This window comes from Microcaecilia unicolor, chromosome 6 (assembly GCF_901765095.1).
Source record: "Microcaecilia unicolor chromosome 6, aMicUni1.1, whole genome shotgun sequence".
Lineage (NCBI taxonomy): Eukaryota > Metazoa > Chordata > Amphibia > Gymnophiona > Siphonopidae > Microcaecilia > Microcaecilia unicolor.
In genome coordinates, this window is record NC_044036.1 from 176,458,636 (window position 1) to 176,475,676 (window position 17,041).

The 17,041-nt window shown below is 47.9% G+C and overlaps 1 protein-coding gene across 2 annotated transcripts in view; it reads right to left on the reverse strand.

Moving 5' to 3' along the window:
* Nucleotides 1-17,041, reverse strand: part of STAB1 (stabilin 1) — a 299,279-nt gene that overhangs the window by 28,377 nt on the left and 253,861 nt on the right. For both annotated transcript variants that reach the window (XM_030205497.1, XM_030205496.1), the window contains exons 61-64: nucleotides 3,863-3,996; nucleotides 1,455-1,620; nucleotides 426-532; nucleotides 62-181 (exon numbers count right to left, since the gene is read on the reverse strand). In XM_030205497.1, the coding sequence (XP_030061357.1) occupies nucleotides 62-181; nucleotides 426-532; nucleotides 1,455-1,620; nucleotides 3,863-3,996 (527 nt within the window). The remainder of the gene's footprint in view (nucleotides 1-61; nucleotides 182-425; nucleotides 533-1,454; nucleotides 1,621-3,862; nucleotides 3,997-17,041) is intronic.

The window sequence follows — 17,041 nt, forward strand, 5'->3', positions numbered from 1 at the left end:
AAGCCATGTGTTTATGGTGTCATTCTACATCTAGCACAAGTTTACCTCTCCTGTTCCTTACCACATTCTCTTTAAAGCCAGAGTCCAATGGTACAAAGAAAGTTTTATAGGATGTTTCATTGGACAAGAAGTCGAGGAATTCATCCCCTTGTTCTGTGGCATTGGCATAATCCAACAATAGCTGGGAGAGAGGAGAAATAGAAAGCAAATTTGTGTATTACTTTCCTGTTCCAGTTGTTCAATAAAATACATAAAATTCAATACAAAATGCATATCAAGAGATTAAATAAAACAAAACAAAAATAATCTCCAAACTTATTTCCCGAAAAAGGAGTTCTACAGTTTCTTTGTATCCAAAAGACACTCTATTCGCTGTAATTTGGAATCCTAAACAGAACTCACTGGATTATAGTACTGATGCATACCGAATAGAAGATGGAAAAGTTAGAACTGATAGCCAGAACTTCCAAGAGGTTCCCATTGCAATAGTTTCCATCACCCACATAGCCATAGCGACAGATGCATTGCACATCTGGAAGAAAAAACATGGAAATCAAGGCAATGGAATCATTGACTATTTCCACTTGATTTTGCTCCTTCAAACAAAAACAGATGAGCTATATTGTTTATTGTCTCTAACCATAGACCTGAGGTGATCTACAACAAAGTCAAGTTACCAATAATTCTTTATCACAACATAAAATTATTTAACGTCCCCCCCCCCCATTCCCCATCCCTATCATCTTCCCATTTTCTATAGGTTCCAACTATATCTTCTGTATCATTGTGTTTCCTCCTCTCCTCCACGTGCTGGAATGAATAACCATGTTGTCACCTTTCTCCCAACATCTATATAAGCCTTATAATTCTGGATCTCTTATGAAGCCCATTCCAACAACTCACACCAACTGCCGACGATGCCCTTTATTTTGTACTCTCTGATCGCATCTGATATTATCACTGCATTCTCTTACTAACAACTTCTAACTTACCCGTAAAACTGTATGGAAAATAAAGTTGCACCTACGACTTAATTGCTAGCCCCTGAGATTAATTTAATCTCTGCTGTCATTGGGAATTTTTGGTGTAAAGGGTACTCTCACCCTTGCTAGTACTGAATGCCAAGAGGGACTGTTTATGTAAAATATATTCTCAATTAGAAATGTATGGGAGGAGCTAATCAAATGTATGTATGATGTAATTTGGCGTGTAAAAACCTCTGTTTGGAGGGATTTCTGTCTGATTTTTTTTTTTTTGGGGGGGGGGGATTCACTGCTTCATGGAGAATCAGTGGGGAATTAGGAGTTGAAGGTTTTCCTATTCCTCAGCCCACTGCTAAAACCACTAGGCCCAACTTACTCTGCTTGTTCCCTATATTTAATTCAGATACAAGGGTAATGTGGATATTGTGTTAGTTCATTTGAGTGGAAGGTCAACAAAATATAAGACAATACCTTGATTTCTGAAGCAGAAAGCATCCCATGTCTCACTCAGGTTACTTCGGATCCTATAGTCCATAATCCCAACGTGGTTGGAGCCGCAGCTGGGGTTAGGGTATGTTGTTGGATAGCCTGCTGTGCCGTTATCGAGCCAACCAACCAAGCATAAATGGAAGCCCATCTGTTTATTGGTACAAAGAAGAGATGGATGGGGTGCTAATTTCCCGTCTCTTGAAAGAGAAGCACACATGCCAACAGGGAGGGAAGAAGGGGGACTCGTTTTCCCCCTCTCACTAGACGTTCATGCATTATTGAGATTTGTAACTATTTCTATGACTTTGTCTTCAAAAAGCCTTGTTTATTAATTTGCTGTGCCCCCTGGAAGCACATAAGCTATTTCATTCTTAATATACCTTTCCTGAAACTGAGAGAAATGTTGCACAAGACACTTTTCTGTTTTGAAGACATCTTTACACATTTCATTCCGCACATGTTACTTTCATTTTGCCTTTATCCCTTGTAAACAAAAGCCTTCTTACGAAAAGAGTGGTGAGGTTTTGCAATTACTATATGGTAATTGCCAAAGTTAATGTACAGTAACTGTAAAACCTGTATATTAATTGTTGAGGAAGTTCCTAGCATTTGTGGGAGGGCTATCATGGATTTGTTTATTTTCAGCCTTTTCAGTAGTAACTAAAGGCAAGTTATATTGAAGAACAGCAGGTGGTTCCCTGTTCCTTGTGGACTTAAAATCGAAACCCCCTGTTACTAAGCCGCATGGCAATGCTGACACAACCCATTCAAAGTGAAGGTATTTGCACACTACCAGCTGCTAGCGTGGTTTTGTAAACAGCGGGGTAAGTTTGTACCAGAGACAATAGAGTGTTAAGTGGCCTGCCCTGGGATTTGAACCTTGGCTTCATTGGCTCTCAACGCCAAACACAGAAGAAAGCAGACCGCCATAATGGAAAAACCAAGAGAAGGGCATAGCGAAGGTGACAAAATAGATGATGCCAATCAAACTTCTACTGGACTCAAAAAAAGTTCACAGCAAGAGTTTATTCAAAAAAATGGACTCGACACGAATCGTGTTTCGGCCACTCTGGCCTGCCTCAGGAGTCCCTGTATGGCACAGTGCTGTTGATTCTTTAGGAAAGGTCTTCTCCCAATGTTGGGGTTTGCTTAAAAAGACCTGGAAAATGTTGAATCAGAGAAACCTTTCAGCTCCTTTATAAACGGCACTGCTCGAAAAGCATAAAAACTGTGCCGTTCATAAAGGAGGTTAGGGCTCTTCAGCTTGGAAAAAAGAAGGATGAAGGGAGATATGATTGAGATCTACAAAATCCTGAGTGGTGTAGAACGAGTAGAAGTAAATTGATTTTTTACTCGTTCCAAAAGTACAAAGACTAGGGGACACTCAAGGAAGTTACATGGAAATACTTTTAAAACAAACAGGAGGAAATATATTTTCACTCAATAAATAGTTAAGCTCTGAAACTCTTTTGCCGGAGGATGTAGTAACAGCAGTTAGCGTATCTGGGTTAAAAAAAAGTTTGAACAAGTTCCTGGAGGAAAAGTCCATAGTCTGCTATTGAGACAGACATGAGGAAGCAACTGCTTGCCCTGGATTGGTAGCATGGAATGTTGCCACGATTTGGGTTTTTGCCAGGTACTTGTGACCTGGCTTGGCCACTGTTGGAAACAGGATACTGGGCTAGATGATCTGACCCAGTATGGCAACTCTTATATTCTAAGATATATTGCTTCCCTTGCCAGGAGATTAAACATTTGCAAGGTGACCTTTAAAAAGTGCCTCCCCTTCTAAAACCTTTGAGTTTAATTGAAGCAATAGTTTCCTCCTTAGCTGCGTAGTGCGAGCTACATCAGGAAACAGTAAAAGTGACCAGGAGGGTAGCTCTCCTTGCAATATTATCAATAGATGTTGCTAGGAGACTAGTCAGGTTCAAGCTACTACTCTCCAGGGAGTCAAATTCTCCTTCCTCACTATTTACTGCGCAAGTTTCATAAGGAAGATAACAACATTGATAAATATTCATAGAATTTTTTATAAGCAGTACTTCCTTAAGATATATCAGCTGAAAGCAATTTGGTGACAATAAAATTGCTGGGGTTTACTAAGCCACTAGCGCGGCTGGCTGTGCGTTAGTGCCAACATAGCCCATTCACTGTGAATTCATGCTAAGCGAATTACCCTCCACATGTTCTAGTTAGAGGTAAGACATCAAAAGTGAGTGTGTACATGCACTTCTCAATGCTCAGCGGGACTTTTGCTTTGATTACTGCCTAGGGAAATGTTTGCTTACAGAGGTTTGCACCTGCTTTCTCCATGCAGAAGTTCTTGGCATAAAACAATGGGTGACATTTTGAAAAGAGATGCAAGGTGAAATCTGGTTTCTCTGTACCTGCTGGGCAGCGGCCAGCTGTTTCAGCGTTGCTAGTGAAGCTCCCTCAGCAGCACAGCCAGCGACAGCCTCGTCGTAGGTGAATTTGTACTTGCCTTTTGGTGACTGCAGATGGAACACGCCTGCAGTTTTTTCTGGAAAACATTAGCATGATAGTAAAGCAGGTTTCCGTTTGTCATTCACAATAAAGACTATGGTGGCAATTCTCCAAATTGGCACCCCATTTTAGGTGCTACAAAGGGACATGTTTAGTGCCAATTCTATAATGACTTAAGGGCATGTCTAAGTCATTATAATAATAACAAAATAACAGGAGAACTCTGCGCAGGCAGGTCCTGCAGCTCCTCCTCACTGAGGTCATCCGGTCACTCTTGTGTTAGGACAGGCATATCTGATGTCTGATGGCCGCTGTCAGTCGCCTTCAGCATGCTGCTAGTCTCCTAACACTACCAACAATAACACTTTATCTGTATTCTACATTATCTTCAAAATTCTAAGTGGAGAACAAAATACAAACACAACAAAATAAAACTTACAAAAGTAGAAAAATATAAAACAAAATCAAATCATCATAATTAACAATAGCAGGATAATCAAAACATCATACAGTGAATTAAAATAAAATCTTCATTATTCTATTACTACTACTACTACTTAACATTTCTAAAGCGCTACTAGGGTTACGCAGCGCTGTACAATTTAACATGGAAGGACAGCCCCTACTCGAAGAGCTTACAATCTAAAAGACAAATGTACAGTTAATCTGATAGGTCAGACAGATTGGGGCAACCTATATGTTCGAAAGGTTAGGTTCCGAATGCAGCATTGAAGAGGTGAGCTTTAAGCAAGGATTTGAAGATGGGTAGGGAGGGGGCTTGGCATAGGGATTCAGGAAGACTGTTCCAGGCATAGGGTGAGGCAAGGCAAAATGAGCGGAGCCTGGAGTTGGCAATGGTGGAGAAGGGTACTGAGAGGAGGGATTTGTCATGTGAGCGGAGGTTACGGGCAGGAACGTAGGGGGAGATGAGGGTAGAGAGGTAGTGAGGAGCAGCACAGTGAGTGCATTTGTAAGTAAGGAGGAGAAGCTTGAATTGGATGCGGTATCTGATCGGAAGCCAGTGAAGCGACTTGAGGAGAGGGGTGATATGAGTATATTGGTTCTGGCGGAATATGAGACGTGCGGCAGAGTTCTGAATGGATTGAAGGGGGGATAGATGGCTGAGTGGGAGGCCAGTGAGGAGCAAGTTGCAGTAGTCGAGACGAGAGGTAATGAGAGCGTGGACGAGAGTTCGGGTGGTGTGCTCAGAGAGGAAAGGGCGAATTTTGTTGATGTTGAAAAGGAAGAAGCGACAGGTTTTGGCAGTCTGCTGGATATGCGCAGAGAAGGAGAGGGAGGAGTTGAAGATGACCCCGAGGTTGCGGGCAGATGAGACGGGGAGGATGAGGGTGCCATCAACTGAGATAGAGAGTGGGGGAAGAGGAGAAGTGGGCTTAGGTGGAAAGACGAGGAGCTCGGTCTTGGACATGTTCAGCTTCAGGTGGCAGTTGGACATCCAGGGAGCAATGTCGGATAGGCAGGCCGATACCTTGGCCTGGGTGTCTGCGGTGATGTGCTACTATTGTATAATTGCTATTGACCCATATGCTTGAAGGAAAGGACAGGATTTTAGTTCTTTCTTAAATTGTGTTATACTTTGCAATGTACGAAGCTCAATTGGCACGTTTTCCAAAGTTTAGGGCCTATAATATAAAAAACCAGAAGATCTGTATTCTTCCAGCTGTACCGTATGATAAGATGGTACATCAAGAAGCAATTATACAATAGTAGCACAAAGCCATTTTGGGGCACCAAAAATTAGGCACCCCTACTTATAACAGGTCAATGGCTGGCATAAATGGGTGAATCTAAGTGCAGTAATCCAACGGAATAGGTAGAATCTATTATCAAACAAAAACACACCTTCCTTCCTTGTGTACAACGTGTTTGAAAGCAACAATGGCGTCCCCAAGGTGAAAAAATAACAACAAAAAATGTGGAGAAAAAAAAAGACATCAGATCCCACGGAAACACCTCTTTGTCAAAGGACACGCCTTTTGTATAATGAGGGAACCATATCAGTCATGTGTCTTCAAAAAAAAAACTCCACAAAACAATTTTACCACAATTTTTTGAAGACACATGACTGATATGGTTCCCTCATTATACAAAAGGTGTGTCCTTTGACAAAGAGGTGTTTCCGTGGGATCTGATGTCTTTTTTTTCTCCACATTTTTTGTTGTTATTATTTTTTCACCTTGGGGACGCCATTGTTGCTTTCAAACACGTTGTACACAAGGTAGGAAGGTGTGTTTTTGAATCTAAGTGCACCCATGCAATGTGTGCAGCTAATAGTATTCTAGAAGTTGGGTGTGTCATTTGGTAACATGCCCATGACACCCTCCTGCTCTACCCACATGTACACCTCCTCTGACAGTTGCTTGCTAAGCAATTTAACTGCCCTGTTGACTGAATAGCACCTAGCGCTTATGCATGTAATTGTCAATTATTGGTGAGTAAAGTAGTGTTGAAGGTGTGTTAGTTCACCAGTGCTGGCCTTCAGACAGCCACTTAATTTGAAACAGAAATGAGTGAAAAGCAAACTGCCAGTTCAAGCTTAAAAAGAAGAGAATGGCACATGTCCCTGCAATATACCTAGCTGCAAACTGTGCCAACACATCTCACAGGTTCCCAGAATCACTCCCATGGGAAAAACATTCAGCATAAGCGGATCCTTCACGTGCTCATCCTCAAATGTGGTTTATATCATTCAATGTAAAAAGTGCGAAGAAGGGTACTATATTGGAGAAACAAGCCAGATGCTAAAGATGAGGCTCAATTTACATAGACACAATGTTAAACATTCCAATGCCAACCAGAATGCCACCTCTAGGGGACAGCACTTTACAAAACCAGAACACTGCATCAATACTAAAAGGAAATTTTAAGACAATCCAGGAACGTAAGACCTTTGAAGTCAAAATGATGAAATATTTTGACACCCAACAGAACTTAACAACAATCTGGGGAATGGGTCTTGATATACCACCTTTTAGCAGTTTACATATTATATACAGGTACTTATTTGTACCTGGGGCAATGGAGGGTTAAGTGACTTGCCCAGAGTCACAAGGAGCTGCACTGGGAATGAAACCCAGTTCCCCAGGATCAAAGTCCGCTGCACTAACCACTAGGCTACTCCTCCACTTTCTAGCTCACTATAAACCATAAAATTATACTGCTTTGCCACTCTCTTAGCAGACATCCATCTCTCCCTGTCTTTCACCCGCCCAGTTCTCCCCGTTTCTCACCTAACCCACTTCATCCTCTTCCTGTAAGACTGTCATTGGAATGCGTTTGTTTCACATATATATTCTGATATTTGTCAACATTTGCTTATTTCCAATCTGAAGAAGGTGGATTACCTTGAAAAACTAATCATCTTGAGTAGAGAGGTGTGGTAGCAGTGTTAGTTCACAAAATAAAACATGGTAAGGAAAATAAGATGATACCTTTTGTCCTGTTTCGGTTATTGGTGAGCCCTTAGGTTCCCTGAGGCCCCGCAAGACCTACGAGGAGAGCCGCGCACCCCGAATCTTCACCCGCGGCGACCGCCGTTCACCAAGGGTTGAGCCCCCAGCTGCAGGCGGTCAGCAGGACTGCTGGAACCGCGGGGTGACGGCCGGCCTGGCTGGTAGTCAGCAACACAGTCTCTGAAGGGCAGCTAGCAAGGACGGCTAGCACTGAGGAGGAACACAGTCTCTGCAGACAGCTAGCAAGAACGGCTAGCACTGAAGGGGAACACAGTCTCTGAAGGTGGCTAGCGGACGGCTAGCTTGAAGCGGAACACAGTCTCTGGAGGTGGCTAGCAAGGACGGCTAGCTTGAAGAGGAACACAGTCTCTGGAGGTGGCTGGCAAGGACGGCTGGCCTGAAGAGGAACACAATCTCTTGGAGGTGGCTAGCAAGGACGGCTAGCCTGAAGAGGAACACAATCTCTGGAGGTGGCTAGCAAGGACGGCTAGCCTGAAGAGGAACACAATCTCTGGGGGCTGCTGGCAGGGACGGCCAGCAAGTCAAAGGAACTCAGTCTCTGAAGGCTGCTGGCAAGGACGGCCAGCAAGTCAAAGGAACTCAGTCTCTGAAGGCTGCTGGCAAGGACGGCCAGCAAGTCAAAGGAACACAGTCTCTGAAGGCTGCTGGCAAGGACGGCCAGCAAGTCAAAGGAACACAGTCTCTGAAGAATCAAGCTTCCCAGATCCGTGGCGTCAGCTTCGGACAAAAGAACCGGAAGCACTGGACTCCTCCAGTCTGTCCGTTTAAATTTAGCGCCAATCCGCCCCTCCCACGGAGAGAGAGCCAATCCCCTGGTCCTGGCAGACAACAGGGGGCTCGATTGGCCGAACTGCCATGCAGGCGGAGTCCTAGCGCCGGTGCTCCAATCCGGCGCGAGGGGGCGGAGCTTCTGCGCTGCTGATCCGCCCCTAACCAGGGCGATGTCGACGCCGGGGCCGCCATCTTGGCCGGCGTGCTTCCTCCTCCGAGGCCGGCGTTCGGTCCAGCGGACCGCCGGCCTCGGTCTGACCCGCGGCAGCATCGGCTGCAGCGGGGGTCCGTCTCCGCCCCCTGAACGCTGCGCCGCTCGAGGGCTATCGCCTGCCCCAACGGGGGCACAGGTAGGAGCAGGAGACATGACAGTATCCTCCCCGGATGCCCCCTCTTCCCCGGGGCTGGGTTTGGAAGGAAAACGGGCATGGAAGGCTTTGATCAATTCTGGTGCGTGTACATTCGTCGCGGGTTCCCAGGAGTTATCTTCGGGACCATAATTCCTCCAGGATAACAAATAATATAGCCTTCCTCGCCGCCTCCTGGAATCCAGAACCTCCTCCACCTCATACTCCGGATCGGGATCTGCTTCTAACGTCTCGGACTCCTGCCGTCCAGGGTGCCATCGAGACTCCTGAAAACTCTTCAATAAGGAAATATGGAAGGCATTATGCACCCGTAGAGTACTCGGTAACCGCAATCGGTAAGTCACCGCTCCAATTCGTGATTGGACAGCAAACGGTCCAATATACCGAGGCCCCAATCTCCGCGAGGGCACACGGAGTCTTAGGTGTCTCGTACTTAGCCATACCTTTTGCCCTGGTTGGAATACTGGAGCGGTTTGCCGACGGCGATCTGCGAAGACCTTGTATTTGGCAGCTGTCTTCTGCAGTTGTTCTCGGGCCATCTCCCAGACCCTCCGCAGATCTGCCAGAGTTAACTTTACCATGGGGGTCGGAGATCCCGACGGAAGAGGTGCTGGAAGCCGAGGATGTTGTCCATATACCAAGAAGAATGGAGAGTCTCCTGAGGCCGAATGGGCGCTGTGGTTATAAGCAACCTCAGCCCAAGGAAGCAAAGCGGCCCAGTTATCCTGACGCTGGTTGACAAAGGCCCGCAAGAACCCTTTCAAGGTTTGGTTGACCCTTTCGACCATGCCATTGGTTTGAGGATGGTAGGCCGATGAGAAGTGGGTCTCCACCCCCAATGCCGTACACAAGGCCCTCCAGAAGCGGGAGGTGAATTGGGGTCCTCGATCACTGATGATCCGAAGGGGTAGCCCATGAAGCCGGAAGATGTGTTGAATGAAGTGTTGGACTAAAGAGGTCGCTGAGGGAAGTCCGGGCAAGGGGACGAAATGGGCCATCCTGGAAAAACGGTCAATTACCACCCAAATCACCGTGTGTCCCCGGGAGCTGGGGAGGTCGGTGATAAAATCCATGGATAACTCTGTCCAGGGAGCTGTTGGCACCGGCAGTGGTTGCAACTCCCCCATAGGGGGCCCCCTTGCTGGCTTAGTCCGGGCGCACACCGGGCAGGTGCTGACGAATTGAAGAATGTCCTGCCTCATCTGAGGCCACCGATACTGTCTTGCAATGAAACGAAGGGTCTTGTGATACCCAAAATGCCCGGCCCATCTGGACGAATGCCCCCATTGCATTACTTTCTCTCGATCGGCGGCTGCCACTACTTCCTTCGTAGGAGCGACCCCTCCCACGGCCGCGCTGATGCATGCCGGGTCCAGCATGGGATGGATCTCCTTTGTCTCCTCTGGAGTCTCAAATGCTCGGGAGAGAGAGTCCACAGGGGTATTCTGAGCAGCAGCCCGAAATACCAGTTGAAAGTGAAATCTGGCAAAAAACAATGACCAACGGGCCTGTCGGGGATTTAGCCGTTGGGCCTCCTGCAGATACAGCAGATTCTTATGGTCGGTAATCACCGTGAACCGGTGTTCGGCTCCCTCCAACAGATGCCTCCATTCTTGCAAGGCTAATTTTAAGGCTAATAGTTCTCTGTCCCCAACCGTATAATTACGTTCCGCCGAGGAGAATTTCTGAGAGAAGAAGGAGCAAGGTTGGTTGGCGCCGGCCCCTGGTGTTAACTTGGGAGAGAACCGCCCCGGCCCCCAAAGCGGACGCATCCACTTCTACGATAAAGGGTTTCTCTGGATCCGGGGCCAACAGGATGGACGCTGAGTTGAACGCCTCTTTGACCTGGCGGAAAGCATCTTGCGCCTCGGGCGGCCAATCCCGGACATTCGCATGTTTCTTTGTGAGCGCCGTCAACGGCGCTGTCAGTTGCGAATAGTGAGGGATAAACTGGCGATAGTAGTTCGCGAACCCCAAAAACCGTTGCAGTGCCTTTAATCCCAGCGGCTGCGGCCATTCCCGAATAACCCGGAGCTTGTCAGGTTCCATCCTCAACCCCTCGGGTAATAGAATGTGTCCCAAAAACGGCAGAGACCGCTGATGAAAAGCGCACTTACTGAGCTTAGCAAACAGGCGGGATTGCCGTAGGCGTTGCAGCACCGCCCGGACATGCCTCACATGTTCGGCGGGGTCTTTGGAGAAAATTAAGATATCGTCCAGATACACTATCACCGTGGAGTTCAACAAATCCTCGAGCACAGAATTGATGAGTCGTTGGAACACTGCCGGTGCGTTGCATAGACCGAACGGCATCACTCGATACTCAAAATGTCCCTCATGAGTATTAAATGCGGTCTTCCATTCGTCCCCCCGCCGGATCCGAACTAAATTGTAAGCCCCCCGCAAATCCAACTTAGTAAATATCTGGGCTCCTTGTAGCCTGTCCAAAAGTTCAGGAATGAGCGGTAGGGGGAACCGATCCTTTACAGTGATGGCATTTAACCCTCGATAATCAATACAGGGTCTCAAGGAGCCATCCTTCTTGGTAACAAAAAAGAATCCGGCCCCGGCAGGGGACGTAGAGGGTCTGATGAACCCCTTCTGCAAATTCTCCGGGATGTACTCTTGCATCACCTTGGATTCCTCCCGGGACAAAGTGTATAATCGGCCCTGGGGTGGCGTCGTGTCTGCCATCAATCTAATGGCGCAATCAAACGACCGATGAGGCGGTAGGCTCTCCGCTTCCACGGGACTGAACACATCTGCAAAGTCCCGATAGGCCACCGGCAGGGAGTCCAGTTCTGCCCGTGCCCCCTCGCGTGTCATAGTTAATGCAGGGCAGCCGCCAGTTCGGCCCCTACAACAGGTCTCCCGACAGGTGTCACCCCAAGACCGGATCTTCCCCCCAGTCCAGTCAATAACGGGACTATGACACCGTAGCCAGGGCAAGCCTAGGACCACCGGGTGAATGGTCCGGGATAGTACCAGGAATTGAACCTCCTCCCGGTGATTCTCCCCTACCTGAAGTCCCAAAAAGGGGGTGATCTCCATGACTGGCTGCGGTAGGGTGGTTCCCTGAATGGAGGTTACTTGCAATGCCGGTCGATGAGGAAGTGTAGGCCAGCCCATTTGTATCAATAGTTCGTGGCCAATAAAGTTGCCCCCTGACCCGGAGTCTACCAGGACCTGGGTTTGGATCACCGTCTCGTGCCAACGTAGTGTTACTGGCAATGTTAGTAGGGAATCCGGTAGGGGAGCGGAGTGCCCCAAGACCCCTCCCCTCAAGGCGCCTTGGGGGGAGCGTTTCCCGCCCGCGCGGGACAAGTACGGACAAAGTGCCCCGCCTCCCCGCAATAAAGGCACAGTCCGTCCCACAGGCGCTTTTTCCGATCAGCGGGAGCCAGCCGCTGACGGCCAATTACCATCGGCTCCTCCCCGTTCCCCTTGGAGTCCCGGTTCCACCGGCGAGGAGACGGCCTTTTACTGGTCCGGGAGGCTCCCTGCGCCCATTTTTGCCATTCAGCCCGGGCTCTAGCTCGCTCCTGGAACCGGGTATCTACCCGAACACAGAGCGAAATCGGAGCATCCAATTGCCCCGGCATCTCGCGTCCTGCCAGTTCATCCTTAATTCGCTCTTGTAGTCCTTCCATAAAGATAGCCACCAGGGACTCCTGATTCCAACGCAGTTCCGTGGCCAGGGTCCGAAAACGAATGGCATAATCAGCCACCGTCCCCTCCCCTTGTTGAATCCGCAGCAGCTCCGATGCCACGGAAGACGGTCTGCCTGGGAGGTCGAACACCATGCGGAAGCGCCGCTGGAATTCGCCATAATCATCCAAGACGGGGTCCTGTTGTTCGTTTAGCGGTGACACCCATGCCAGGGCCTTCCCTTCGCATAGGCACATGATAAACCCCACCTTACTTTGGTCTGAAGCAAATGCCTCCGGTTGCATCCGGAAGGCCAGGTTGCACTGATTGAGGAACCCCCGACACCCTCCGGGAGCCCCATCATATCGTGCCGGCTCAGGGAACCGAGGTCCCGTGCGGAACCCTCCCGAACGGGGAGTCGCTGCGGCCCCCTGGGCCGCAGCGGCCTGGTTCTGTACCTGAAGCGTGGAAAGTTGAGAGCACACGTTCTGGAGCGCCCCTGATAGGGCGTTCAGCTGCTCCGGCTGTTGCTGAAGTACCTTGGCCAGGTCCCGCAGATCAGGCTGCGTAGGCGAGCTCATGGCTTCCGGTTCCTGTCCTGTTTCGGTTATTGGTGAGCCCTTAGGTTCCCTGAGGCCCCGCAAGACCTCCGAGGACAGCCGCGCACCCCGAATCTTCACCCGCGGCGACCGCCGTTCACCAAGGGTTGAGCCCCCAGCTGCAGGCGGTCAGCAGGACTGCAGGAACCGCGGGGTGACGGCCGGCCTGGCTGGTAGTCAGCAACACAGTCTCTGAAGGGCAGCTAGCAAGGACGGCTAGCACTGAGGAGGAACACAGTCTCTGCAGACAGCTAGCAAGAACGGCTAGCACTGAAGGGGAACACAGTCTCTGAAGGTGGCTAGCGGACGGCTAGCTTGAAGCGGAACACAGTCTCTGGAGGTGGCTAGCAAGGACGGCTAGCTTGAAGAGGAACACAGTCTCTGGAGGTGGCTGGCAAGGACAGCTGGCCTGAAGAGGAACACAATCTCTTGGAGGTGGCTAGCAAGGACGGCTAGCCTGAAGAGGAACACAATCTCTGGAGGTGGCTAGCAAGGACGGCTAGCCTGAAGAGGAACACAATCTCTGGGGGCTGCTGGCAGGGACGGCCAGCAAGTCAAAGGAACTCAGTCTCTGAAGGCTGCTGGCAAGGACGGCCAGCAAGTCAAAGGAACTCAGTCTCTGAAGGCTGCTGGCAAGGATGGCCAGCAAGTCAAAGGAACACAGTCTCTGAAGGCTGCTGGCAAGGACGGCCAGCAAGTCAAAGGAACACAGTCTCTGAAGAATCAAGCTTCCCAGATCCGTGGCGTCGGCTTCGGACAAAAGAACCGGAAGCACTGGACTCCTCCAGTCTGTCCGTTTAAATTTAGCGCCAATCCGCCCCTCCCACGGAGAGAGAGCCAATCCCCTGGTCCTGGCAGACAACAGGGGGCTCGATTGGCCGAACTGTCATGCAGGCGGAGTCCTAGCGCCGGTGCTCCAATCCGGCGCGAGGGGGCGGAGCTTCTGCGCTGCTGATCCGCCCCTAACCAGGGCGATGTCGACGCCGGGGCCGCCATCTTGGCCGGCGTGCTTCCTCCTCCGAGGCCGGCGTTCGGTCCAGCGGACCGCTGGCCTCGGTCTGACCCGCGGCAGCATCGGCTGCAGCGGGGGTCCGTCTCCGCCCCCCTGAACGCTGCGCCGCCCGAGGGCCATCGCCTGCCCCAACGGGGGCACAGGTAGGAGCAGGAGACATGACACCTTTTTTATTGGACATAACTTAATACATTTATTATTAATACATGTATTAAGTTATGTCCAATTAAAAAGGTATCATCTTATTTTCTTTTCCATGTTTTATTTCTATTAAAAAATGAATCAAAAAATGTATTTTTAGTCCAATAAAAAAGTTATCTTATTTTCTTTGCTATGTTTTGATTTATTTCTATTACAATCATTGGTGCAAATCATATGCATAAGTGCTGCTATTCAATCAACTAGGTGCACTATTGGTGCCTTAATTCAGATGCCTGCTCATAGAGACCCTGGTTTTCTCATTTGTAAGGCAATTTCTATCAGGAAAAATACAATGAGAGAACAGGTTATACTACAAAAAGTAGTTAAATAATTAATATATGTATGGAGTAATCTCAGAGTAATAACTCACCCAAGCGAGGAAACACACAAGCGATTTATACCTCTAAGGGTGGACAAGCTTCTCAATCATTGATCTACTCCGTGTTTTTAAATTTTTTAGTGAGCAAAAAAACCAGTGCTCTAAAGGAAACTTAACCTCACTCAAAAATGCTCAAAATACCTATTGTCTCAAAGTGCTTCACCCGAGACACTCACGCTAGCACTCAATATTAATAATACAGCATAAGTGCTCTCTCTAGGATCTTGAAACTCCAAGACCTCCCCCAGTGGTTCTTACTTAAAAATTACTATTGTCCACTAATTGGGGGAAAGGGAGAAAAACATTTCAAAGGCACTTAGCTTTTATAAAGGTGGTCCGCTGGCAGGACATATATAAGTCCAAAACTTCTTTTGTATCAGCGTTCAAAACTCCCACCAATTACTTCTTTGAAGCACATACAAAGCATCAGGAACAATTGCAGTCTATCCAAAAAGTCCCATGTGCTGGTGATAACCTTAATAAATTAATAGTCCATGCTCATCCATTCCAAAGTAATCTTTATGATAGATCCCTTCAAACCTCTGCAAGTTCAACTCTGCAGGGTTTCGTTGTCAACTTCATCAGGAACTCCAGAGATGAAACGGTCTGATAAGCTGGAAATAACATGCCTCTTTCTAAATTATTACCAGAAAGACGGTACAGTACGGAATGTATGTGCACCTGTCACAATGCTGAAGCTGCTCAGTGGGGACAGAGGCACAAAGTTGTGTCCATTAACTATCAACAAGGCCTTTCATTTTCTGCATCAGCCCTAGAGTTGGTTCTGCTACAAGGTGTATGCAATCTTACGGCATTTCTGTGGTGGAAATTATGCCTGTTTTATTTTAGAATTGAAAAATATAATTGTGGTTGAATTCCCAACTAGAGTTGTTGAAACTACCCAAGACTACAACACTATCAAACATAAAGGTAGTTTTATATATAAACTATGGACCATCAGAAAGTAAGCATAAGCATTCACATGTGACCTACAGTATACAGCATCCAATAGGTTATGCCTCCAATCCTCATCGGTCCAAATTTTTTAAATGTCTTTTAATTTTTTTCAAAATCTTTATAGTGTCCATAATATCCAAAACAATTTCTTAAATTCATTGGTTATTACAATTCCTGATAAGTTTGGAAAACTTCTCTGAATCCAGAATGCTGCCACTCAGGCACAGAAAAGCATCTGACATAGAGACATGTTTTGCTTTAGCTGCAAAGAAGCATAATCAACTATTCTTTAGCTCTCATTCCATCCCCTCTTCTCCAAACTGAGTGGCAGCAACCTAGAATACCAAAATACTTCCTATTGAAAATACAGAACAAGTCAGACTGCTACAGATCCCTACATAGAAAATAAACACTAGCAGAATTCCATGCTTTGGTTACATGCACAAAACACACAGACAGACCATCAACAAATACGTCAGTAATAGAAATATGAAGACAAAAAGACTGAACTGGAAACTTCAAAAAGTCAGATGCTGCCAGGTACAGCAATACTAGTGAAACAGAAACTGTAAGATATCAGAGAAGCACATTTGTCAAAATTGACATATTCCAATTAATTAAATTCAGAATAAATATTGTTTTGTTTTTACTTCTGTTGTCTGAGCATTTTATTTTTCAACTTGCTTTGGTCCCATTGTCTCTTTTCTGCTTTTCTCGTCATGATCTTCTGTCCATTTCATATTTCATCTCTCTCCGTGTCCACAATTCATCTTCCCTCCATAGCCCTAATGTGTCCTGCCCAGTATCTCCCTTCTATATCCCTGTCTCCATCCTCCCCCAATATTCACCACCTGCCCTCTCAGTGTCCCTGTTCCTCCTTTTGCGTCCAGCATTGTCCCTCTGTATCCCTATGCTCCCTCCATGCTTAACATCTTTTTTCTATGTCCCTTTCCCACCCTTGTCCAGTTTATCCCCTCTCTTCCCCTTCCCCCACACCCTCCAACATAGGCCCAGCATCTCTCCATCTCTCTCCCCTGCCTCCCTCCCCTTATTTAGAATCTCTCTCTCTCTCTTCCCTGATTCCCTGGTCCCATTTCTCTCTCTCTCTCTTTCTCCCTCCCTCCTTCTACCCTCCCTCCCAGGAGTCCAGCATCTCTCCTCTTTTCTTCTCTCTCCCCACCTTGGACAAGTACCTCCAACCCCTTACTTTCAACTACCCTCCCAGTCTAGCATCTCTCTGTTTCCCCCTCCCCTCCTGCAGGTCTGGCATTTCGTCCTCTGTCCCCCCAAAGGGTCTGGGTTCTCCCCATCTCTCCCCTTCCACATGTCTGGTTTCTTCCCCTCACATGTGCGGCATATCCCCCCCCTCGCCCTAGTCTGCCATCTCTCCTCTCTCTCCCCTCATGTTTGGCAACCCTCCCTTTCCTGCTCACGGTCCTCCAACAGCAGTGAGTCACTAGCATCCAGGAAGACACACTGCTTCCTGCTGCCCCGGGCTTCTCTCTGCTGCTGTCCCGCCTCCTCTGATGTAACTTCCTGTGAGTGGGGCAACAGCAGAGAGAAGCCCTGGGCAGCAGGAAGTAGTGTGTTTTCCTGGATGCCGGTGACTCACTGCTTTTTGAGGACCATGGGGTAGAAGAGAGGAGGGAGAGA